Raw genomic sequence first — 25913 nt, 5'->3', positions numbered from 1 at the left:
GAAGGCAGAGGCTTTAACCCACTGAGCCACCAAGGTGCCCAGCAGTAACACATTTTATAAAAATTATTCTACTATTATAAAATAGGGAAAATAAATTCCAAGGTGTTACTCTTATTATATGATTGTGATGGTAGCACTGAAATTAATGTGGCTAGAATGCAGTTTTGTTTGAAAATTATTCAATTTCTTAAGTCCACTTAATTTTTTATTTTGGGAGGTAGTATGCAGAGTGGCTGAGAACAAAGCTTTTGCCTGAATTTGAATCCTAACTCATACACACATATCCTAACACATACCAGGTATGTGACTTGGGCTAATCAGTCACCTGTGTGACTCCAGTTTATAAATTTGGATACCCTCATTCAGTTTGGAGGATTACGTAAGAGGATTCATATAAAACATGACAGTAGTAACTGACAATAAAAAGCCATTATTGCTAATCACAAATACAAAAAAAGAATTATTTTTTTAAAAAGTAGGCTCTATGCCCAACATGGGGCTTGAACTTAAGACCTCCAAGATCAAGAGTTGCAAGCTCTTCAGACTGAGCCAGCTAGGCACCCATCCTAGAAATATATATATATATTTTTTTAAGATTTATTTGAGAATGAAAGAGGGCACAAGGAGGGGGGGTTCAGAAGGAGAGGGAGAATCTCAAGCAGACCCCATGCTGAGTGCAGAGCCTGATGCGGGGCTTGATCCCACAAGACTGAGATCATGACCTGGATGAAAACAGAGTCAGATGCTCAACTGACTGTGCCACCCAGGCATCTGTCTGTTGTTTTAGATAGCATGCCACATAATTAGAAACATAAGGTTCAGGTGCCCTTTTAAAAAATTACAACTGAAAAGAGGGATTATTAAGTATATATAATCTTATTCAAGTGCAAAAGAATTTTTTTTTTTTATTTCAGTAACTCTTTGCAGTGTTCACTTTGCCGTCTTAGTTTATCTGAACATGAACACCTCAAAATCCTATTTTTCCGTTTCAATTACCAATCTAAGCCGACTAACACAATACCTGTCATTACCAACACCTTGCTGGGATACCTTTTTTTTTTTTTTTAAAGATTTTATTTAGGGGCGCCTGGGTGGCTCAGTGGGTTGAGCCGCTGCCTTCGGCTCAGGTCATGATCCCAGGTCCTGGGTTCGAGCCCCACGTCGGGCTTTCTGCTCAGCAGGGAGCCTGCTTCCTCCTCTCTCTCTGCCTGCCTCTCTGCCTACTTGTGATTTCTGTCAAATAAATAAATAAAATCTTAAAAAAAAAAAAGATTTTATTTATTTATTTGACAGAGAGAGATATCACAATTAGGTGGAGAGGCAGGGAGAGAGGAGGAAGCAGGCTCCCTGCTGAGCAGAGAGCCCGATGTGGGGCTCCATCCCAGGACCCTGGGATCATGACCTGAGCTGAAGGCTTTAACCCAGTGAGCCACCCAGGCGCCCCATGGGATACCTTTTAAGGTAGGACAGTTTGCACAGAACTTCAGGTGGGCAGAATGTAAGGGTGTTATTTGAGAATATCCATAGTAGTGACTGATGAATCTACAAGTTACCAATACTGCATCAACACCAACTTTTTAATGCACCTTAAACGTATTTGTCCTCATCTTGTGTCTTCTGAAAAGCCACTGGAAAGTAAAGCATCAGTTAGGTCATAGCCATACTATTAATTGAGATTGTGTTTCTGCTATCATGCATCTTCCTGCTAAATTTAAATATACTGGGTGGAGATAGCTTTTTATTGTGTTCCGGTATCACACTGCCAAAACAGTTAAATCACAACAAAAACTATCCAGCAAAGGAATGCATTTCAATGACTTTATTGAAAGGTATATCGCTTAGTACCAAAACATAGTTGGTTAGGCTACCTCTGCCAACTCAAAATTAACACTGATGTAGTCAATTATTGAAATATATCAGCCTTTTGGGAAAACTGAAGTTATCCACAAAACACAGTTCACAAAAGTATAAGATATATTGTGGTTCTTTGGTTTATTTTCTAGTGCACATTTACCCACAACATGATGTCAGAACTGGGTACAGCCATTATGGATGGACTCAGGCTACTTGCTGCACTGAGTAACTGTCTACAACACTTTTAATGCCGTAGATCTCCTTATAGTCACTGACTTAATAGAAAATCTTGAATACTACCTTAGCAACTTCATAATTATGAAGATGCTTACTACTTTTTTAAAGACTTTCTTTTGGCACAGGAGGGGCAATTAGTGAAAGTATATTCTCTTCCTTTAAAAATTCTAAATTAGAAGCAATAGCAGTTTTTGTAAAAACAGCCCTTAGTAAAAGCTTCTGGAGTGTTAAATCAGCAAATTTTTGGAGTGAAGTTATTTTGAACTAACACAATAAAAACAAATTTTCTTGATGGGATTAGATGGAGGAAGTAGATATTATGTAATTACTATCATGGATACAAACATTACCTGTTTTTTAGAAAAAATATTAAAGATAACTTAGTATGCCAAAATGACTAGGCCTGTAGTTTTACTTTTATAAAATGCCTTCAAATTTAAGTGTAATTCCCATTTATCAATAAAGTTCAATCTCTGGATTATCTATTACTTGCACTACAGGTACCAAGAAACCATTTTCACTGCCTCTAATAGTGACCCTTGTTACGCCTTAAAAGTGTATTTGTGAAATGTTGGTTTTGATGTCTACCTCCTAATTTAGAATTTAATTAGGTTACCACTTTTAATACCATCTAAATACAATATACTGACCCAATATAGAAGGTTGGGTCAATGTTAGAAATGAAGATTCACAGTTCACCTTCCCAGGCTTGTTATTAACATTTCACATTTATGTTCTTAGCTTTGAATTATATGCCTCACAGATGAATTCAAATTTATTTTAATTCCCCTATAGCTTATTAATTAGGTAGTTTTGCCAAATCTGAGAACATCAATGCTAATCTAGTTGTGATGTTCTGAGGCTTCACAGCTTAAGTCCGTTAAAACATTATGGAATCCATAGCTCAGGATTGTGGAGAAAGGCTTCAGAGAAGAGCTTTTTGTTGCTGTAACAATCCTATTTTAAACAAACAAAAAATTAAGTTATTAGAATTCTACCAAACATAAATATTAACTTTTAAAAATGAACTGTTTAATTGAAGATTTAGAATCATGTCATATGTAGATGTGTTAACATTCAGTTTGAATAGGAAAAAGTTAAATCACCACTCAGTTAAACTCACATGGCAAGAATGTATATCCTATGGTAGTGATTCATTTTTTATGCATATAACTACTTTCCAGTGTTCCAACTGCTGTAGCAATGGTATACAAATATAGTGTAGAGATATCCTGGCAGTTTGCAGATACCCAATATGGAGACTATTTGCCATAAATTACATTAATTGTAACATCCAAGTTCATACTGATTTTGCTCATAAGCTAACAGTCTCAGTTCGTTTATGGTTCAAAACTTGGTTGTATTGTCCTGCTCAGGCTTGTGTTAACTTTAGATGTGCCAAAACTTGAGAATACATACAGCAAAATGATGTGAAAAATAGTGTCTTAGTGCTTCTTTTAAAATTTAGGTTTTTAAGGAAGATATAATTTTCTAAGTGATAATTTAAGTGGCTAATGTACATTTCAAAGGTTGGATAATTCCTTATTCTTAGGGTATTGTCTTAGATACAGCAAATGCCCTCAAAATATTAACTGATTAGATCAGTGAAGTCATTTCCCCCTTTGCCTCTTCTAACTCTATCTTATTTTGAAATTAATTCAGATTTTTTATTCTTGAATTATAGAATAAAACTATAGCATTATAAAATTTTCTTTATATGGAGAGTAACTATGAACCACATTTACCAATTAAGGGACCATTTCGGGAATTGTCGGAAGGTGGGTTATTCTGTAGTAACTATGCTTCAATTGCCGTGCAGTACGTCCAGAAACAATCCATTTCAACTTCTGAACATTTGGTTTGGAACACTTGTTAGATGAATATTCAGTTAAACACTTGGATACAAGTTCTTGCCAGAAGGTCAAATCTCTGCCATTTATCTGTACATAGATTAAAAAAAACTTGTTAGTCAATAAAAATAAAAGTCCTACATGGGGGGCCTGGGTGGCTCAGGTGGTTAAAGATCCACTTTGATTTCAGCTTAGGTCACGATCTCACGGTTATGGAATCGAGCTCCTGGTCAGGCTCCATGCTAAGTGGGGAGTCAGCTTGAGATTCTCTCTCTCTCCTCTCCCTCTCCCCACCCCCATCCCTGATCTCTCTCTCTCTGTAAAATAAAAAGTCTTATAGTATTTAACCACAGCAATAAATTGTGGTCTTCTAACATGTGTCTTTTCTTGTTAAATAAATTTGAGGATAAGCTACTCAAGTTTCAAATAGACACATGACATCTCATTTTACTTCAGGAGATAGTACAAGTGGTTTAGTTTCTTTTACAGCTATTAACACCATTTAGGATATGACCTTGACATACCTTGGAATGTGTCTGAAGACATTCTATTCCTTCTGTTAACTCTACACACTTCTGTGCTTGGATCTCCAGTGCAATGATAGACAATGCCAACACAGAAGGCTAAAAGAGATAAATTCTAAAGTAAGTGTTGAAGAGAAAATAGGTATATAACTAGGTTTAGTCTTTATAAAATATTTACCTTTGCTTTAGAAAATATGATCCTGCAGTGGCATGCCTTAAGTTGAGCTTCTAGTCTTTCAAAATTAAGGCTATTCCTCCTTTAAAAAGAAAATGAAAATGAGATTAATTATATGTAGATAATTTTACATGTAGTCAAAAGACAGTTGTTTAGAATGACATTGAAATCATTTTAAAATGAAGTTTATGCACACTTATCACAGAAAATAAATTATTTGAGGAATTCCCCTTCCTTCAGGGGAATTAACTTCTTAAAGATCCTGTACATGAATTTTAAATAATTTGCTACCCCTCCCCCAAAGTATATCATAACTCTCAAGCTTTTTTTTCTTTTCATTTTAATGTACTTCTGCAGCTACTAAAGTTCTTTTTTGATAAATCTGTTAGGTGCTTACTTACTAGGTTCTATGAGTTAAGTAGTCCGTAAGTGGAAAATGTAATAAAAAAATGTTGAAATGTCCTTTAATCCCAAGAATTAGCCTTCACAGACTTCAAGAAGCTGTTGACAACTGAAAGCCTCACTTCTGTGGGACAGTTAAGTGAAATCCAAGGAGCTGCAGCTGTTATTTTACCCCTCCCCCCCATTTTACTTATTTTGATTAGAATTATCCCAAGATACTGATTTTATGCAATATCCAGAATACCAGTCTGATTTCCCAATCTCCTTTGGTCAAAACAAAGATTACATACCTTTCAATTGGTAAGTTCTCTTGAATGAGTGAATAGTAGAGTTGCAGAAACTGAAAGGCAGTAGTAGCTTTGACTTTCCAACACACCTTCTCCAAAACAATCTTTTCCATTCTCATCAAATCTGAAACCGTGAACCTATACTGGCTTATTCGGATCAAGTCAGTTGCCAATGGGACATTCCTTTCCTCTTCTATTGATTTAACAGCCAAATAGAAGCAGCTCAGCCCAACACACCCAAGGTGCTTGGGCTGTACCTAAAAAGACAGTAAGCCCATGTTTTTAGCTTATTTTAATTAAAAACAAAAACAAAAACAACAAAAAAAAAACCACCATAAAGGATAATCAGATCCATTATTATGCAACTGTATCTCTGAGATGTAGTTCTCAATTGTGAAGGACTTAATGAGATCCAATCATACCTTAACTGTAGCCTGTCAATGCTATGTACCCACTTAGAACCAATTTTGGAGAAAGTGGACCAAGTTTCAGTATAATGTTTGACTTCAGCCCATAAGAAATTCTTTTTTTATTTTTTTAAAGATTTTATTTATTTATCAGATAGAGATCACAAGTAGGCTGAGAGGCAGGCCGGGGAGGGGGGAACCAGGCTCCCTGCTGAGCAGAGAGCCTGATGCGGGACTCAATCCCAGGATCATGACCTGAGCTGAAGGAAGAGGCACCCCAGAAATTCTTTTTTTCCTTCCTAAATCATTGTAGAACTGTAAGGCACTATATTCTAGTTGGACCAAATAAATTAACTTGTCAAGGGCTTACAGAAGGACTGAAACTCCTCACAGCTTATGCACAAAAATTTCTTTCTAGGATGTTGTGTTTTTCCAGACTGTATTCTTTGTAGTAACACATAAAATGGTTTTTAAATATGTTAGCACACACTGTTTACTCTGCCTGTAAAGCTCTATCCATATATTAGAAAATATCCAGATATTTCCTAATTATCTATAATGTGACAGAGTCAAACTTCTATCCATCCTAAATTCCAAGTTAAATGAAACTTTTACCAGTGTTTATACGCACCTTTTCTTGGAACCTGTTCAGCAACATACTTACTCCTCGTTAGGGGTTTAATTATCTTTCTTATCATGCCTTGCATTGTTTGATAGTTACTGGTACAAATACTATTTTCATATAAGATTGTAATATACTTAAGGGACGGATATATATTATTAATCTGTGCAACATTTATAGATTCAAAGGTAGTGCTCGCACAAGGTGTCTACAGAATAGTTTAATTAGTCTGTTGAGAAGTTTCTTGAACCATCCAATTCAACAAATATGGAGTTTCTTCTGTATATGACATAATGCGTCAGATACTGAGGACTAAAAGAGGAGTTCCATTCCAATTGTCACATCATTTCATCGACTAATGACCATGGGCACAGAGAAGGTAGATGTATTTTTAACAGTTAAGCAAGCTCTGAAAGCTACATGGATGTCCTGCTTATCCAGGATAGGGAAATAATTACATAAATGCCCCTCCTTCAGAAGATATTCTCAACTGTATGCCAACGTTTGCTGAAAATGATAAGCATAAGCAAGATCTGAAGATTATATATTATATATATGGAGATTAAGAAATGTACTGACCCAAGTGGTTCAGAGCATCCAAAAAAAGGAAAAAAAACCCACCAAAAAAACAAAAGCCTGTAATTCTTAACCACAATCTAGCATTCTGCCTCTAACACATTTCTTTTTTTTTTTAAAGATTTTATTTATTTATTTGACAGACAGAGATCACAAGTAGGCAGAGAGGCAGGCAGAGAGAGAGAGGAGGAAGCAGGCTCCCTGCGGAGCAGAGAGCCCAATGTGGGGCTCGATCTCAGGACCCTGGGATCATGACCTGAGCCGAAGGCAGAGGCTTTAACCCACTGAGCCACCCAGGCGCCCCTCTAATACATTTCTTAAACAACAGTAGATAAATGAAAACATCCAACCTATCAAGATGGATTTTATTTTTTAAATTTTATTATTTTTTAAAGGTTTTATTTATTTGAGAGTGAGAGCATGAGAGCAGAGAAGGTCAGAAGGAGAAGCAGACTCCCCAGGGAATTGGAAGCCCAATGCAGGACTCGATCCCAGGACTCCAGAACCACGACCTGAGCAGAAGGCAGTCACTTAACCAACTGAGCCACCCAGGTGCCCCTCAAAAAGGATTTTAACAACAACAGCCAACTCTCATACTGACAGAGTCTGCAATCATTTGCTATTAGACTATTTTTCAATGTCAGAAGTTAAATCTAATGATGCATTATTCTTGACTATAAGGAAGAGTATTCATCAATGCTGTAGTACACAGAATCATCAAAATGTTTTGGCTAGTTGGCGAAAATAAAAAACGTCAAGTTTATGAATGTCAGCCCAAAGTTACAGCAATTCCATCTCAAAAACACACTAAGCAAAACTAAGAAATACTCTGTAATGTAGCTTTAAACATACCTTCATTTTGGACAGGAATCTATCCAGTAAATTCACAGCTAGAGAAAATGTCTCCGTGTCGAAGCCAAAGAACTGAGTTAGACTAAGAAGATCTTTTACTTCAAAGTCCCTTAGCCTTGCAGTCATTCTGAGGCCATTATCGTGTGCAGATTCAATTAGTCTCAAGCCGCAGACCTTTGGCTGACATCTCGACTCCTGTTCCAACAGGGCATTCAGCTGGTGTAGCAGTTTCTGAGAGTCAGTTGTTGTCAGTACCTCTATCATCTATATATAGAACAAGGCCCAGAAAGGAGTGTAAGAAAAGCCCTTCCTGCCTTGTATCATGCTAAGTGCTTTATAACACAAGTCTCCCCTCCCCAATGCCCCTAGTGAATCTAAGTCCTTGTAAAACGCCATTTGTTACAACCCCCACCCCACCCCATCCCACCAGTTGGTCACATTCTAAATTGTGAATTCTTAGAGGACAGGAGCCTTGCCTTAAAAAAGAAAAATGCAATTCAGAAATAGTTGTACAAGTCATTCACAGTCAAGAGATAAATGCATATAGATGCTGTAAGATGGGGTGCCAAAAACTTTGAAATTAGATGGTACTGTTATTCTGCCATGTATTAACAACATGAACTATTAATGTTAGTTAATTTTACTTCATTCCTATTTCCTCATCTGTAAAGTGGCTATGAGGTTAGTACCTATCCTAGCCTTGTGTGGAAAAATGAGATCACCTAGATATAGTGCTTAGCACACAGGTACCTAAGAAACGCTGGACAATAATAATTTATTTCTAAGTCTATAAAAGGAGGTTAACAGTATTTCTCTGAACGGCTGTTAAAATTAAATAACATGATTCACGTAGAGTTTTGCACAATGCTTGACACACGGCGCCCAGTAATTGTTAACTTTTATTGGTGTCAGGAAAGGAAACTTTAAGGGTGCTACGGGAACACATGATGAGGGCGGGAGGCTAATTTGGGTTGCAAAATGTACCTGGGAGTTTCATTAATATAAGAGTCGGTATTCCACAGCTACTATGTCCCGGCCACAAGCTAAGCCCCGGATACAAGGATATCTCCCACAAAAACTTTAAAGCTGCGAGACGAAAGGGGTAGGCAAATGAGGAACCTCTAACTTTATGGGTCCAACTCTTTGGTCCCTGGGCTGGTCCCTGGGACCCGGCAGACCAGACAGTAAGACTCTTAGGAGGTCGGATCTGGCCCCGCCCCTCCAAGCTCGGACTAGCCTGGACTTGTTGCTTACAGCAACGGGAGAGTTAATCGAGAAGAGCGCGGGCGGGACCTATCCCTCACCCCACGCCCCCAACCCTGCTCCCTAGCCGCACCACGAAGTCAACCCCAAGTCCCAGCTCACCTTGACCGCGACTACGGCTCTTCAGCGGTAACCACCCTCCCCGGGCCTGCTCTCACCTCACCCCACAATATCAGATCCGATAGGCCCACGAGGTGAGGGGACTCGCGGGTAAGAGGGGAGAGGCCCGGGGAGGGGGAGCCGTCCTGAGTGGAGGTCTCCGCAGCGCCGCCCTGACGACACTGCCCACCACAGGGTCAGCTTGGAGGCGAAGGGGCCGCTCCCCAGCGCCTGAGTAATATATTGGAGGGCGGGGCTTTCCCCTGGTGGGAAGGGAAGGGGGGAATATTAACCCCTGATTGGTGTATTTCTTTTGATGGATGGGCTCAGCGGTCCAAAGAGGGCTGGTCTGGGAGGGAAGAAGTCCAGCCAATCAGCACACACTTCCTATTATCCTGGGACAAATTCTCCGCCCCTTGAAACCACGCCCCCTACCTCTAAGCGTCTCTCATTGGAGAATTTCCCTAAGTGTCTTCAATGAAGAGGAGGTCGAACTAAATGCTGCACGAACCCTGTCCCCGGCTCAGGTCTCTTCTAGCAGCCGGATTGGCCAGAATATCATTCCAGAATGTACTGGGAGCTTTTGTTCCTGCGGTTTAGTAGAATTGTTTGACCTCCTCTTTGTAAAAATACAGTGGCCTATTTACAAAATACAAAGTAAAGCCTTGGTTTTTCATTACACATGAAGAGGTGAATTTTTCTATGCGTTGTTGTATTAAATTCCATAGATTTCTCTTTGTGAGCTTGGAAATCAATTGAGTCTTGCCTTATTTCACTTTGGTATGATTTATCAAAGAATGGATTTGCTTAGGTAAATTCTTGATCTTTACCAATTTTCTGAGTTTTATTTTTGAGCAAATTGAAAGAGAAAAGTTGGTAGTTTTTGTAATTGCTTATAACGGAAGGTGTGTGGTTGACTGAAGAGGAAAGTACATGGGTAAATATTTATAGTAACTTGAATCTAAGTCCACAGATTCTGTGAAGTGAGCCCACGCCATGTTGGTGGGAAAATAAGTAGCCTGAAGACTTCTTAGACTCCCTCCCACTCTATCTACCCCTCACTGTCACAAATGAGAAGGGTCAAACTTAAAAGGGCCTGAGGACTGGTGAGCAAAGAGTCAGTTATCTGTTCTCATGAACTCTACTTGGATGCCTCTGGTATCATGACCTCTTCCTTGTTAGTGGCTGTCTGAACTATGAAAAGTGAAAATCTGAAAGATTTGCTGGTATCTCTACTGTTTTTTCTGAGGTGTATTTTCTTGAGGCAGTGTCACAGAACCAAGCCCCAAAATGGGGTCAGAATTGTGGACAGGAAAGGGGAAGGAAAACCAAGGAGAAAAGTTAATACCTGAAAATAACACTTTGGCCACAAAATCAGTTTAGTTGACAAAATTCAGCTTTTTAAACGGTGAAGGGGCCTAACTCCTCCTTGAAAACAAACTTACATAATGAATATAAATGGACAATTTAAAACATTTAAAAAGTACTCACTACAATAATGTGTGAGTTTACAAATGTACATGTTTCTCTTTTGGTTTTTTAGTTACAGAATTAAGAATATACGTGTGTGTGTGTGTGTATCTCCTCTCTCTATATATATATACATATACCACTCATTTACTAATATCTATTAAACACATAATATGTGCCATGGAGAACAAAATATATTAGTCGCTGTCCTGGTGGAAGATGTAGTCTTTTGAATGTTATAAACACATAGAGTTTGGAATAAAACTTATTTTCAAATCATAGGCTACTAACTGGCTATGTGGCTTTTAGCAAGTTATTAAATCACATTGGTTTCCATTCTTTTCTCAAAATTGGCAAGTCAAAGTACCCTATTCATAGAGTTATTGAGAGAATTAAATAAAAAGCAAAGTACATAAAGAGGTAGGCATTCTGCCCAGAACTCAGTAAATACTTGCTAAATGGTAGTCTTTATCATTAAATTACTAACATTTCTTTTGAAATGTCTTGCTTAAACATACATTTGGTTGGGTTTTCTCAATTGTCAGATTTAGCCTTCTCAGCCCAGAATCAGAGTATTAGAATTGTTTAGTTAAAACTAATTAAAGTATCTAAATTGCATGTATTAATTTCTACATCTTTTATACATGAAATTTTCATATGAGGCTTTAGGTAGTATATCAGTGTTTATGTAATAAAAATGTTTCTCTCACATTGGGATGTTATTATTTTTTTTTAGAGATTTTATTTATTTATTTGACAGAGAGAGATCACAAGTAGGCAGAGAGGCAGGCAGAGAGAGAGAAGGAAGCAGGCTCCCCGCTGAGCAGAGAACCTAATGTGGGGCTCAATCCCAGGACCCTGAGATCATGACCTGAGCTGAAGGCAGAGGCCCAACCCACTGAGCCACCCAGGCACCCCAGATATTATTATTTTTTAAAATCTGAAATTTCCCGGGGCGCCTGGGTGGCTCAGTGGGTTAAGCCGCTGCCTTCGGCTCAGGTCATGATCCCAGGTCCTGGGTTCGAGCCCCGCATTGGGCTTTCTGCTCAGCAGGGAGCCTGCTTCCTCCTCTCTCTCTGCCTGCCTCTCTGCTTACTTGTGATTTCTGTCAAATAAATAAATAAAATCTTAAAAAAAAAATAAAATAAATAAAATAAAATCTGAAATTTCCCTACATGAAAGTAATTATTTCAATAGCTCTAAAGAAACATTGATTAAATATAAATCAAGTCAAATGGGCATTCTTTACCTCTTCCTCCCCTTACCCCCACTGTCATTTTTATTACATAATATTAGAATACAGATTATCACTTAAATAACTGAAAAGACCTAATTAGAAAAATGTGCAAATGTAAGATTCAAGGATGTACTCTGGTAAGAGAAAGAAAATGAGCCATTCATTAGCTATGAAATTATCTATAAAGATGAGTAGATTTAGTAATGAGTTTCAGGAATATTTCAAATGACTGTCTTCTCAGGTATTTCTGAGGCTTAAGGATATATGTGACTGCCATCTTCATACTTCCTTCTCTGTCAACAGTTAAGTGCAGCAAGAACCAAAGCTCAGAATAATGGCCTTGAGACTGGGCAAGAAGCTCAGGCAGTCACAGGAAGATTTAATCATATTCTCTACAGTGTAGACTGTAAAAGTGCCTTTGAGCAACAAAAATTATAACAAGCATGTATAACAGTGGTCCTGTGTCAAATGCTGCACTGACTCACAGGGAAATTCCTAATTGATTCTGACTCCATCCTGCAGACTGAGGAGGTTTTGCACCTTACCCTCTGTTTATGCTCCCTGACAAATGTCTGGAACTTTTGTATGTTGATTTTTCCAATTGTGATGAAGTGAGGATCAAAAGGATTTCAGCTGAGTACCTTCCTCTCTGCTTTCTGATCTTTCCTGGAACTAGTAACTACAACCCCTTCCACCTCTCCAGCTGTTCGCTAGAATAGCTGCTCAGTCTTGCTCATATGAAGAGAGCTTGCTTGGCAGTGGCTTTTTTTGAGTCTTTATTAGCCCCATTATGTATGTCTGGGTGGTGGTGGGGAGGCAGGGAGAAGGATACATGGAAAAGAGATTAGTAATGTCAGGTATGTCTTGCTATTCAGAGATTTTAACTATTTTAGTAAGGTAACCCCCTTCCAACTAATTGAGCTTTCACTATGTTCAATGCAAAACTATACTTTGTCAAGTACCACTGCCACGTAAAGGCACAGGGAGACATTCGGAGATCTTCTGCTAGCATTTAGTCCACTGACTTAGACTCTGTAGAGTGCGGGGCTCAAAGCCAAGATCAGCCAATAATACAGAGTTTGTATTATATGCTTCCCACACAGCAGGGTGTGTGCTGAGCTTAAACGCACATGATCTTGCTTAGTTCTCTAACAACTCTGATGTTATGGTTATATATTATTCAGAAGTGAGAGATATCCTATATATTTCATGTTTGGTAGCTACCATGTACTGTTAACTAAATATACTTTAACATAACTTGAATTTGGATTTTACTACTTTTATTTTTATTTTTTTTCAAAGATTTTATTTATTTATTTGACAGACAGAGATCACAAGCAGGCAGAGAGGCAGGCAGAGAGAGAGGAAGGGAAGCAGGCTCCCTGCCGAGCAGAGAGCCTGATGCGGGACTCGATCCCAGGACCCTGAGATCATGACCTGAGCCGAAGGCAGCGGCTTAACCCACTGAGCCACCCAGGCGCCCCTGGATTTTACTACTTTTAAAAATAAGCTTTTATTTTGGAACATTTCAAGCTCCTTATCCAGCTTCAGTCCTATCAACATTTTGACCACGTTGCCTATTTACTTTGTTTGACCATTCAACAAATATTTGTTGAGGACATTGGAAGTGCTAGAATAAAAATATTTTATATTTTGTAGTCCCAGACTAAAAATATTATCACTTTAGACCAAAGGATGCATTGCTTATTATTCTCTGTGAAGATTAGGAGTCGAAAGGATAAGCTGGGTCATTGTCATCCAAGTGCACGTCTTCAGTCTGAAGGCTGCACTTGAGGGGGGGTGGTTCTCTGTGGTCTGCTGCTTTGGTAGGAGAGGGTGGGAATGGGGAGGGATAACAGTTACCAACCTTATTCAGGTTTCTGCCTAGGCTGCTACTCTTTCTTCCCAAAAGCGCATGCGCACACATGTACGTCTCTACACAAATGCTTTTGTCAGAGTTGAGATTTGGAAAATGAAGTGTTATTGCATTTTCTAATCTTGCTTTTTTGTTCTGTTGCACTGTGCTAGAATAAGGTTATGTCATAGGTTGGAACTTTTGTTCCCTACATTAGTCTTAGATTGGTCAGGGCCTTCCGTGCTTCATGTCACCATGTTCCTTGTTTCTTTATCTTCTTCACTCAAACTCCTGATCTGAATTTTGAAAGATTTAGCCAGCTGAAGAGGCTGGTGCAAAAGGCATTCCAGACAAAAGTAACGGTATGTGGAAAAGAGAGGAAAGAGAGAGTGAGTTGATTCTATAAATGGAATATAGATTACTCTGGCTAAAGCATGGAGGTTGTTGGGTGGGTGTGGTGGTATCTAAAAATGAGATAGGGAGAGAAGCAGTTATTCATTTGAAAGGGCCACATAGACCATTATAATATTCTTGGAATTTTTTGGACTTTATTCTATAGGTTTTAGGGAACGAACCATGGAACTTAATGGATTGCCCCAGTTGAACTGTAATTTAGACTGATCACTGGGCAAATGCATTGAAGACTGTGAAGAGGCCAACAGTAGAGTTGGGAAGAATAATTGAGAGACCATTGCCTTAACCTAGGACTAAAGTGACAAGATTAAGCTGAGGGAGAAAGAGTGGGAATGGAAAGAAGGAGATGGATTCAAGGGACATTTTGGGGTATAGCTGATGGATTGTGGAGACTGATTAGATTTGATTGGTTAGGGGATCAGGAAGAAGGAAGAGTCAGTAATGATGTTCAGATTTCTGGTTTAAGCAATAGGTTGAATGGAGATTCTGTTTATATGCTCAGATCTGGGAATAGAGGAAAAAAGACCAGTTTTGTCAGGGAAATCTTTGAGCTAGTGACACCTGAGGGACTTCCAGGTAGTGATGTCCAAAAGGCACCCAGAGAAACCTTTGGTATTGCAGATTGCTTTGGGACTCATCAGAATATAGGGAGATGATTTGAGTTGTGGGAGTAAATCCAAGACAAGAGATACAGGAGAGGATGTACTACAGGAATCAAGAGAAAGTGTTTTTTTTTTATTTATTTTAAAGATTTTATTTATCTGACAGAGAGAGATCACAAGTAGATGGAGAGGCAGGCAGAGAGAGAGAGAGAGAGGGAAGCAGGCTCCCCGCTGAGCAGAGAGCCTGACTCGGGACTCGATCCCAGGACCCCGAGATCATGACCTGAGCCGAAGGCAGCAGCTTAACCCACTGAGCCACCCAGGCGCCCCAAGAGAAAGTGTTTCAAGGACAGAGGGAGCACAATTGCTTGATGGTGTAAAGAGGATAAAATGATGTATGAACAAGAAAGAGAGAAAAAGAAAGCAATGGATATATAAAGCACTCCTGCAGGGAGCTTGACTGTGAGGGGTGCAGGCAATGGGCAGAGGGTGCGTATGATATTGAGAGAGATATTTTGTTTTTCAAAGACAAGCTAGATTCGCACATGTTTAAATAATGACAGGAAAAAGTCAGCAGAGAAAAAGAAGCATCTGACTACTGGAACAATCTAAAGCCTCCTATGACACCAGTCAATTTATATTCGGTCAGCTGTATTGTTATAGAAGCTTCTAGTCAAATACTCACAGATTACAATGGAAGTGAACAACACAAAGGAGCAGAGATTCTATGTACTTAGCAAGCTTGAAATTCTCTAACTAGATGTGAAGAAACATCATAAAATGCTTTATGCATGTGTATCTTTTCTATAGCTGTTTTATTTTCATAATTTCCAGTTTGAAATTATTTAAAGGACTCTTTTTTTTTTTAAATTTCTTTTCAGCGTAACAGTATTCATTGTTTTTGCACCACACCCAGTGCTCCATGCAATACGTGCCCTCCCCAGTACCCACCACCTGGTTCCCCCAACCTCCCACCCCCCACCCCTAAAGGACTCTCTTCTTGATTTAAAATATTTTGGCTTGTCAAGTTTAGGAGCTTTATATCAGTGTTGAAGTAAGTGTAATAAATAAAAACATGCATTTTATGTGCTCATGTGTAGTTAAAATATGACAGAACTAAGCTTCAATTTGCTAATGGCTTCTAAAATATCTAGTTTTGGTTGGAAGCCACCCATGCATAGATTTAGTTCAACTAGAATAATAACTTCAGGCACATTATGGGTGTTTCTGTTTTTAATAAAAATATGCATATATTTACATCCTGTAACCATAAGTACAGTGTATGTGAGTGTGAAAATACTCGGATGTGGTAAATAATACTGCCAAATAGCATTGATACAGATCTTTCTATAAGACAATTCCTGCCAGTGGTGGCTCAGTTGGTTGAGCGTCTGACTCTTGATTTTGGTTCATGTCATGATCTCAGGGTCGTGAGATCGAGCCCTGTGTCAGACTCTGGTCTCTGTGCAGAGTCCACTTGAGATTTTCTCTTTCCCTCTGACCTTCCCCAACTCTCTAAAGTAAATAAGTAAATCTTTAAAAAAAAATAAAAGACATTTCCTGCCAATCCTTGCCTAGTAGAAGAATTTCTAATAATTAAAAACTGTGGTTTGGTTGAGACACCAAGGGTCAGACTGCAGTCTGGGTCTCACTTTCCCTCCTTACTAGTTCATAGCCTTGGTACTTTTTTTAATAGTATGTCAAAAGTTGTGAGGATTAATTGAACTAATACATGGAAAGGGAACATGTAAGAGCTTAGTAAGTGTTAGATATTATTTTATTATCTGTAGATATAAGTAACCTTCTGAGAGATAAATTATAACCCTGAGCACTGCTGACATCAGTGACTAAGTATATTTAAACTGAGCAATGTTATCAAGACTTTACCCTTCAGTACTTCCAATAATAAGTTAGTCTTCCAATTGTTTTAACCTTGATCTAGGAATTTATCTCCTAATATGCCAGATAAAAGAGCTCAAAAAACTGGGAGGAGTTGGCTTAATGTAAATCAAATAAACATAAACCAATATTTTAGGTTTTTCTTTAGACTTTCTTCTGTTAAACATTTTCCTTCAGTGGACATTCCTTTAGTATGAAAGTGAGTGATGATTCCAATCAAGAGGTAATGGCGTCTTCTGTTTTTAGTACACTTCATCATTGACAAAGGAATTTCACATGTATTTTCTCATCCAAACTTCCTAGAATCCTTACCAGATTTTCAGGACAAAAAATTTGATTTTTTAGGCTGCCATAAGAAAATACCACAGACTGGGTCGCTTAAATGACAGAAACTCATTTTCTCATACTTTGGAAGCTGAAATCCAAGAGGAAGGTGTTAGCAGGTTTGGACTCTCCTAAGCCCTCTCCTTGCTCTACAGATGGCCACCTTTTTGTTGCACCCTCACATGGACTTTTCTGTGTGCTCTGATCTTGCTGATATCTCTTCTTCTTCTTCTTTTATTTATTTATTTATTTATTTATTTTTTATTTTTTTTTTTAAAGATTTTATTCATTTATTTGACAGAGAGAAATCACAAGTAGGCAGAGAGGCAGGCAGAGAGAGAGAGGAGGAAGCAGGCTTCCCGCTGAGCAGAAAGCCCGATGTGGGGCTCGAACCCAGGACCTGGGATCATGACCTGAGCCGAAGGCAGCGGCTTAACCCACTGAGCCACCCAGGCGCCCCATATTTTTTTAAAAGATTTTATTTATTTATTTGACAGAGAGAGATCACAAGTAGACAAAGAGGCAGGCAGAGAGAGAGAGAGAGAGAGGGAAGCAGGCTCCCTGCTGAGCAGAGAGCCCGATGCGGAACTCGATTCCAGGACCCTGAGATCATGACCCGAGCCGAAGGCAGCGGCTTAACCCACTGAGCCACCCAGGCGCCCCCTTCTTCTTCTTTTAATTAAATAAGCCTCACACCCAGTGTGGGACTTGAACTCACGACACTGAGATCAATAGTCACATGCTCTACTGTCTGAGCCATATAGGCACCCTCTTCCTTTTCTTATAATGACAATAGTCATATTGGTTTAGGGTCATATCCTTAGGACCTCATTCAACTTTCTCTCTTTAAAGGCCCTATTTCTAAATGTAGTGACAGTGGGATTAGGGCTTCAACATATGAATTTTAAGGGGGACACGGTTTAGTTCAGAATAGGTTTTGATCCATATTTTCTTGGAGAGCGCAGTAAGGTCTGAGATTTTTCAGGGTCACCTGCTTGTGGTTAACTTTGCATTCTTCTATTTTCCCTTATCACACATCTCACATTCCCTGCTGAAATTACTTCTCCAGAAATGCTTTCTTTCCTTTCCAATCTCTCTCTCTCTCTCTTTTTTTTTTTTAAAGTAAGCTCCGTGCTGGGCATGAGCCCCACATAGGGTTTGAACTCATGACCCTGAGATCAAGACCCGAGCTAAGATCAAGAGCCGGAAGCTTAACTGACTGAGCCACCCAGGGGCACCTCTAGAAATGCTTTCTTGATGGCATGTACTTATGAAATGGTTTGAAGTACCTGAACAAAAGAATGATGTTTTATCCACACCTGAAATCCAAGTTCAGGATTTTTTTGTTCAATTATACTTTGGTCTGTTCAATTGAACTCACTGTCTTAGACATCACTATTTTTAATTTTTAGATGGTCATTTCATAATAACTTTTGGATTAGCTTGAGAAATTAAGGGCTAGCTTATTGTGATATTCTCTAACTCAAAAAACCTTTAGGGGCACCGCCTGGGTGACTCGTTGGGTTAGAGCCTCTGCCTTTGGCTCGGGTCATGATCCCGGGGTCCTGAGATTGAGCCCCACATTGGGCTCTCTGCTCGGTGGGGAGTCTGCTTACCCCCTCTCTCTCTGCCTGCCTCTCTGCCTACTTGTGATCTCTGTCTGTCAAATAAATAAAATCTTTAAAAAAAGAAACACACACCTTTAACAATAGGTACTTAAAGTAGGGTAAGAACCTGTTATGAAATTGCTACCAAGGGGTGTGATGTTAAGAACCCCTTTTGGGGGGCGCCTGGGTGGCTCAGTGGGTTAAAGCCTCTGCCTTCGGCTCAGGTCATGATCTCGGGGTCCTGAGATTGAGCCCCGCATCGGGCTCTCTGCTCAGCGGAGAGCCTGCTTCCCTCTCTCTCTCTCTGCCTGCCTCTCTGCCTACTTGTGATCTCTGTCTGTCAAAAAAAAAAAAAAAAAAAAAAAAAAAAAAACCCTTTTGGGCTATGAATTAATTATTGCTACTCCAGATTTTCTTTCTTTCTTTTTTTTTTTAAACAGTGGAATTAGTAGGGACATCTTATTGGTATCAAAACAAATGACACATCTACTGTGGAACAAAGTCTGTCCTTTCTCCACAGTTCTGGAGGCTGGGGAATCCAAGATTACTGTGCTGGCAGATTTGGTTCCTGGTGAGAGCCCTCTTTCTGGTGCTCATATAGCCACCTTTTGGCTCTATCTTCACATAGCAAGGGGGAAGCGGGTCCCACGGGTTGGGAGGATAGAAGGAGAGCTCTCTAGTCCTAGCAAGTGGGCCCCACCCTCATCCAAATCTGATTATCTTCTACAGAAGATATCAGACCCCTCCAAATTCCATCACATTGGGGTTTAGGGTTTCAACATATGAATATGGGGGAGCATGTTCTCTCCACAACAGGGTTGTTTCTACTTTTTAGTTGTTATGAATAATGCTACATTCATGCACATGTTTCCCTTTGGGTATATATTTTTATTTCTGTGGGGTATTAGCAGTGCTATTGATAGGTCATATGGCTGCTCTATATTTAACATTTTGAGTAATTGCCAAGCTGTTTTCCAAAGTAAGTGCACCATGTACCTTCCCACCAACTATGTATGAGGGTTCCAGTTGCTCCACATCCTTGGCAACACTTGTAATTATCTGTTGTTTTGATGATTGCCATCCTAGTGGCTATGATGTATTATCTCATTGTTTTGTTTTGCATTTGTGTAACAACTAATAATGTAAAGCCTCTTTTCATGTGCTTGTTGGTCATTTATTTATTTATTTATTTTTAAAAGATTTTATTTATTTATTTGACCGACATAGATCACAAGTAGACAGAGAGGCAGGCAGAGAGAGAGGAAGGGAAGCAGGCTCTCCACTGAACAGAGAGCCCGATGCCGGGCTCGATCCCAGGACCCGGAGATCATGACCTGAGCCGAAGGCAGAGGCTTAACCCACTGAGCCAACCAGGTGCCCCTTGTTGGTCATTTTAATATCTTATTTGGAAAATCCTTTGGCCATTTCTTTTTTATCATGGAAAATATTTGTCAGGTAAAATTTACCATTGTAACCATTTTTAAGAGTATAGTTCAGTGGCATCAAGTATGTTCACACTGTTGTGCAGTCATCACTACCATCCATCTCCAGAACTTTTTCACCTTCCCAAACTGAAACTCTGTACCCATTAAACAATAAGTCCCATTTGATCTCTAGCTCCTGGTAACTACTATTTTACTTTTTGTCTATGAATTTGACTATTCTAGGTATTTCATATAAATATAATCATACAGGGGTGCCTGGGTGGCTCAGTTGGTTAAGTGTCTGCCTTCAGCTCAGGTCGTTATCCCAGGGTCTTGGGATGGAACCCTGTATCCTGCTCCATGCTCAGTGGGGAACCTGCTTCTCCCTGCCTACCCCTCCCCCTGCTTGTGTTGACTCTCTCTCTGTCAAATGAATAAATAAAATCTTTAGAAAAATATAATCATGCAGTATTTGTCTTGTTTGTGACTGGCTTATTTCACTTAGCGTGATGTTCTCAAGGTTCACCCATGTCGTAGCATGTGTCAGAATTTATTTACTTTTTAAGGGTGAACAAATTATATGTACATACTCTATTTTGTTTACCCATTTATTAATCAAAGGATACTTGGGTTGTTTCCATATTTTGGCTATTGTGAATAATACTGCCGTGAATGTTGGTATACAAATGTCTCTTTGAGAACCTGCTTTCAAATATTTGGGTATATCAAAGTGGGATTACTGGATCATATTATAATTCTAGTTTTAATTTCTTTGAGGAAGTGCTATACTATTTTCTATAGTGGTTGCACCATTTTACATTCCCACCAACATTGCACAATGGTTCTAATTTCTACACATTCTTGCCAGCACTTTCTTTTTTTTTTTAAAGATTTTATTTATTTATTTGACAGAGAGAGATCACAAGTAGACAGAGAGGCAGGCAGAGAGAGAGAGAGAGAGAGGGAAGCAGGCTCCCTGCTGAGCAGAGAGCCCGATGCGGGCCTTGATCCCAGGACCCTGAGATCATGACCTGAGCCAAAGGCAGCGGCTTAACCCACTGAGCCACCCAGGCGCCCTTGCCAGCACTTTCTAATCTATTTTTCTTTTTTTGGCAATAGCCAACCTAATGGGTGTGAAATAGTATTTCTGTGGTTTTAATTTGCATTTCTCTAATGATTAGTGATGCAGGTGTCTTTTTATGTTTTTTTTTCTTCTTTTTAATTCAACTAATGCTTATTAGGTGTCTTCTAAGACCTAGGTCTGAACACACAGAAACAAAATACATGATCTGGGATCTCAAGAAGCTCTTTTTTTTTTAAAGATTTTATTTATTTATTTGACAGAGAGAGAGATCACAAGTAGACAGAGAGGCAGGCAGAGAGAGGGGAAGGGAAGCAGGCTCCCTGCTGAGCAGAGAGCCCGATGCGGGACTCGATCCCAGGACCCTGAGATCATGACCTGAGCCGAAGGCAGCGGCTTAACCCACTGAGCCACCCAGGTGCCCTCAAGAAGCTCTTCTTAGCAGAGTGTAGTCTGTCCTTAAACCTCTTTGGATTTAGGCTAGCTCTAGATGTGTGATGTTGGAAACGTTACTAACTTGTCTGAGCACCCATTCTCTCTTCTGCCTAAAAGTAGTAACACCCATTCTTTTCAGAATGTTGTGTTCTGATTTTTTTTTCACATTCCTATTAGCCATTTGTGTATGTTCTTTGAAAAAATATCTATTCAAATCCTATGCCCATTTTAAAATTTATTTTATTTTTTTAAAAAAGATTTTATTTATTTATTTGACAGACAGAGATCACAAGTAGGCAGAGAGGCAAGCAGGCAGAGAAAGGGGGAAGCAGGCTCCCCGCTGAGCAGAGAGCCCGATGTGGGGCTCGATCCCAGGACCCTGAGATCTTGACTCGAGCCGAAGGCAGAGGCTTAACCCACTGAGCCACCCAGGTGCCCCCTATGCCCATTTTTTAAATAGGTGGTTGTTGTTGAGTTGTAGGTATTCTTTATATATTTTGGATATTAACTCCTTATATATATGGTTGGCAAACATTTTCTCCCATTCCATAGGTTGCATTTTCATTCTGTTGATAGTGCCTTTGATGCACAAAAGTTTTAATTTTGATGCAATCCAATTTTCTATTTTTTTTCTTTTGTTGCCTATGCTTTTGGTGTCGTATCCAAGAAATCATTGCCAAATCCAATGTTATGAAGTTTTCCCCTGTGTTTTCTTTTAAGAGTTTTAAAGTTTAGTTCTCAACAAAAGCAGAAAAAGTTTTGCTTTAGATATATTATCTCTCTTCTTCCTTTTTCTTTTCATGTTGTAATCCCTCATTGTCCTTATATCTACCACAAAGTGGCTAGCTAATCTGAAAAATTAACTGGTACCAATGTTGATGTGTTATTCCCGTTGGTTACATATGGTTACATTAAACAACAAGAAGAAAAACATCATCAACAACAGCAACTACCTCAAAGCCAAGTGACTTAGAAGAGTGATCCCATTTATTTACTAACAAATCCACACTCAGAATAGACTAGAGTGGTTTGAAGACTGACAGCTGGAATTCTGTGAAGGGTCATTCACTCACTCATTCACTCATCTGTGTAGCCTTGATGCTGTATGGGACTTCAGCTTTGGCTATGGCCAGAATACTTGCATGTGACCTTTCCATATGGCTGCTGGGCTTTCTTATAGCATGGTGGCTGGGTTCCAAGGGCAAGCACATAGACAGAGAAAGAGAGATAGAGAAAGAGAGTAGGCAGAAGCCATTTGGTCCATATGAACTAGTTTCAGAAGTCATGCCACATTCCTTCTATTGTTCTGTATTGGCCAAGTGCCTAATCCTGTTCAGGGGTAGGGAAAATAGGCTCCACTTCCTGATAGACAGCTGTAAGATTCTGGAAGAGTATTTGAGACCAAAAACTATTGGTGTGGCTATTTTTTGGAAATAAAACCTTCATACCTACCAATGGCAATATACAAATTTTAAGAAGACAATATCAAAATCGAAAGAAATGATTGCCAAAGTGGGCGTTTTGGGCAATAAAACACACCAGCAGAGACAGATAGCTCTTTCTTTTTTCTTTTTTTTTTTTTTTTTTTTTTAAAGATTTTATTTATTTGACAGATCTCAAGTAGGCAGACAGGCAGGTAGAGGGAGAGAGGAGGAAGCAGGCTCCCTGCTGAGCAGAGAGCCTGATATGGGGCTCAATCCCAGGACCCTGGGATCATGACCTGAGCCACAGGCAGAGGCTTTAACCCACTGAGCCACCCAGGCGCCCCATAGACAGCTCTTTCAATAACATTAGGCAACCACATATTCTACAATGCAGCGGCCAGTTCTAAAAGGGAACAAAGAGCAAATTTTCCAAGGATTAAGTGAGTCAAGCTGTCCATGCAAAGTTTTGCAAAATAGAATTTATTTTTGAAAACTCACTAATCTCAGGATTTGAGGGAATGATCTAATAAGTTTCCTTATCATTGCTGCTTAAACTTGTATTGAAATATTGTCATCCAGAAAGTTCAGGATGTTATCAGTTTGGGTTCTTTTGTTAAACTTTGAAACCACCCAATTATAAAATTAGTAAAGATTAGACTCTTTGAAAGATGAATGCTGAAAACAGTATTATGTCAAGGCAAGTCAGAAAAGGACATGGAGTGCTCGCTTCGGCAGCACATATACTAGAAAAGGACATGGATTTGGAGGTCATCTAGAAGTCTATGGAGAAAGAGTGATTTTGATGCAGTTGAGTACTGAGAATATCAGCAGTGCCTTATTCATGTTGTTTTTGAACTAAAAATCTAAGTGATTCACATTTGGTAACTAGGTCTTGTGGTTTCCATAGTCAATATATGCCTGCTGAGAAAGTTACTCATAACGGGGAGAAAAAGAGCTACTCTAAAATTATATTGTTTGTGACCTTGAGAATCAGAAAGTTTTATGAATGGATGCATCTGATATATTTTGGAAACTCCAGTCTAATTATTGGTACCAAATGCTGACACTCACTGGAACAGGGTATTAAGTGAATATTGTATTGTGACATTTGTTATTCTGATTGGTAAAGGAGTCTGTTGCTTTGTTTTCTTAGTCCTGGGCTGTCACAGTGGGATGTTGTTTCCTTGTTTACTCCCACGAGTTTAAGGTTAAATGTTAAGTAAATCCTAATACTACTATCAGTTAACCAGAATGTTTGACTAACTCTCCCTTGTCATTCTCCCAGACAAGAGAGCCTTTATTTAAATGTAAGCTCAATGGGGCGCCTGGGTGGCTCAGTGGGTTGGGCCTCTGCCTTCGGCTCAGGTCATGATCTCAGGGTCCTGGGATCGAGTCCCGCATCGGGCTCTCTGCTCTGCGGAGAGCCTGCTTCCTCCTCTCTCTCTGCCTGCCTCTCTGCCTACTTGTGATCTCTGTCTGTCAAATAAATAAATAAAATCTTTAAAAAAAAAATAAATGTAAGCTCAAGACTATTGTGGTAGGTACTGGAAGTTCTGGTTACATAAATGCTGATGCAATTTACCCCACAGTTACAATAGTAGACATAATATGAACATACTCACTAATGACCCAAATACTTATGAAATTAATCTGATCTTAGAGATTCTTTCCCTCATTAGAACTTGTGTCTAGCCCACCCATCAGGTCAATGTCTTTGTCAAGCAGAATATATAATGTAAACAGGACATAAATGGATTACACAATGAAGTTGCAAACCTTGTAAAAATGATGATGACAGGATAGCTAATTCAGAAGGGAGTGACTTGAATATCAAGGGATAAGGAGAGGCCCTTGGGAAAATTGATGAAGCTCTAGAATATTTCGTAGAAATTTGAAAATTGAATGTGAAGGAAATACTGACTTATGACTCTAATCAACTTTATCAAAAGAATCATGCCAAAACAGGGGCGCCTGGGTGGCTCAGCGGGTTAAGCCGCTGCCTTCGGCTCAGGTCGTGGTCTCAGGGTCCTGGGATCGAGCCCTGCATCGGGCTCTCTGCTCAGAAGCCTGCTTCTTCCTCTCTCTCTGCCTGCCTCTCTGCCTACTTGTGATCTCTCTCTGTCAAATGAATAAATAAAATCTTAAAAAAAAAAAAAAAAGAATCATGCCAAAACAAAAACAAAATCAACCCTTAATCTATTTTTTGTTTGTTGTATTAGGACATATTTGTAATTATAAACTAACTTAAATGTAACAAAGTTATTTTATAACCTTTGGTTTCTCTTATTACAAATGTCCCTATAAAGTTTTTTCATTATTTAATATGGACTGATAGTCCCCTTTTCAACAGATTTAATTTTCCAGTTATTAATTATCCTCAGATAATAAGGACATCCTAAATCAATACTCTTCATCTTGGTGGTTTTCTAAAACCTGGACATTAACACATTAATCCTCTCTCTAAGACTAGAACCTTGTAGACACTTTCTAATCACACACACTTGTTCACATTCCCCTCTTAAATATTTTAGAGTTACAGCAGATTCCTAGAACACTAGGTGTCCACCATGACTAGGAGGTCACTACTGGGTGACATTGTACTCTGCAGCCCTCTGTACTCTAGTGTTTCCCCTGACTTGCATGTTTGATCTTACCTAAACATAAATTTCTCTGTCTGAACTGTCTTTCCCCCTCTTTTCTCCACCCTTCTCAATCATTATGGCCCTTGAAGATAGTTTTCAAACACAGCTTCTTCAGTGAAGAACTCCCCAGTTCCCAAAGAAAAACATATTTTTTCTAAGTTTTTACATTATTTGTCCTATACATTTGGCAGTTATCTCCTTTTGTCTTCTTAGCACTAAGAGGAACAGCTAATTTCATATATACCCCTGTGACTTAAATCCCCTACCCCAGTTCTCATCCCTTACTTATGTTCATTAGAGATAAAGCACTTAACATTGTAGCTGCTGCTTCCTACCTTTACCTTGATATTT

At 39.2% G+C, this 25913-nt stretch overlaps 1 protein-coding gene across 2 annotated transcripts; it reads right to left on the bottom strand.

The window, feature by feature from the left end:
• Positions 1-1804: 1804 nt before the first annotated feature.
• CCNG1 (cyclin G1) lies at positions 1805-9381 on the bottom strand. 2 transcript variants are annotated; one of them, XM_047729006.1, is made up of 7 exons: positions 9152-9381; positions 7787-8050; positions 5333-5586; positions 4644-4722; positions 4466-4564; positions 3837-4031; positions 1805-3048 (listed from the first exon to the last, which is right to left on the bottom strand). In XM_047729006.1, exons 2-6 carry the CDS (start codon positions 8048-8050, stop codon positions 3840-3842), a joined length of 888 nt encoding a protein of 295 aa, XP_047584962.1. In that variant the 5' UTR covers positions 9152-9381; the 3' UTR covers positions 1805-3048; positions 3837-3839. The 2 variants fall into 2 exon arrangements, with proteins under 2 accessions (XP_047584962.1, XP_047584963.1); XM_047729007.1 differs by lacking the exon at positions 9152-9381 and adding an exon at positions 8263-8309.
• Positions 9382-25913: the final 16532 nt, after the last annotated feature.

Source organism: Lutra lutra, chromosome 5 (assembly GCF_902655055.1).
Source record: "Lutra lutra chromosome 5, mLutLut1.2, whole genome shotgun sequence".
NCBI classification, from domain to species: Eukaryota; Metazoa; Chordata; class Mammalia; order Carnivora; family Mustelidae; genus Lutra; species Lutra lutra.
This window is presented reverse-complemented; position numbering and strand designations above follow the sequence as displayed.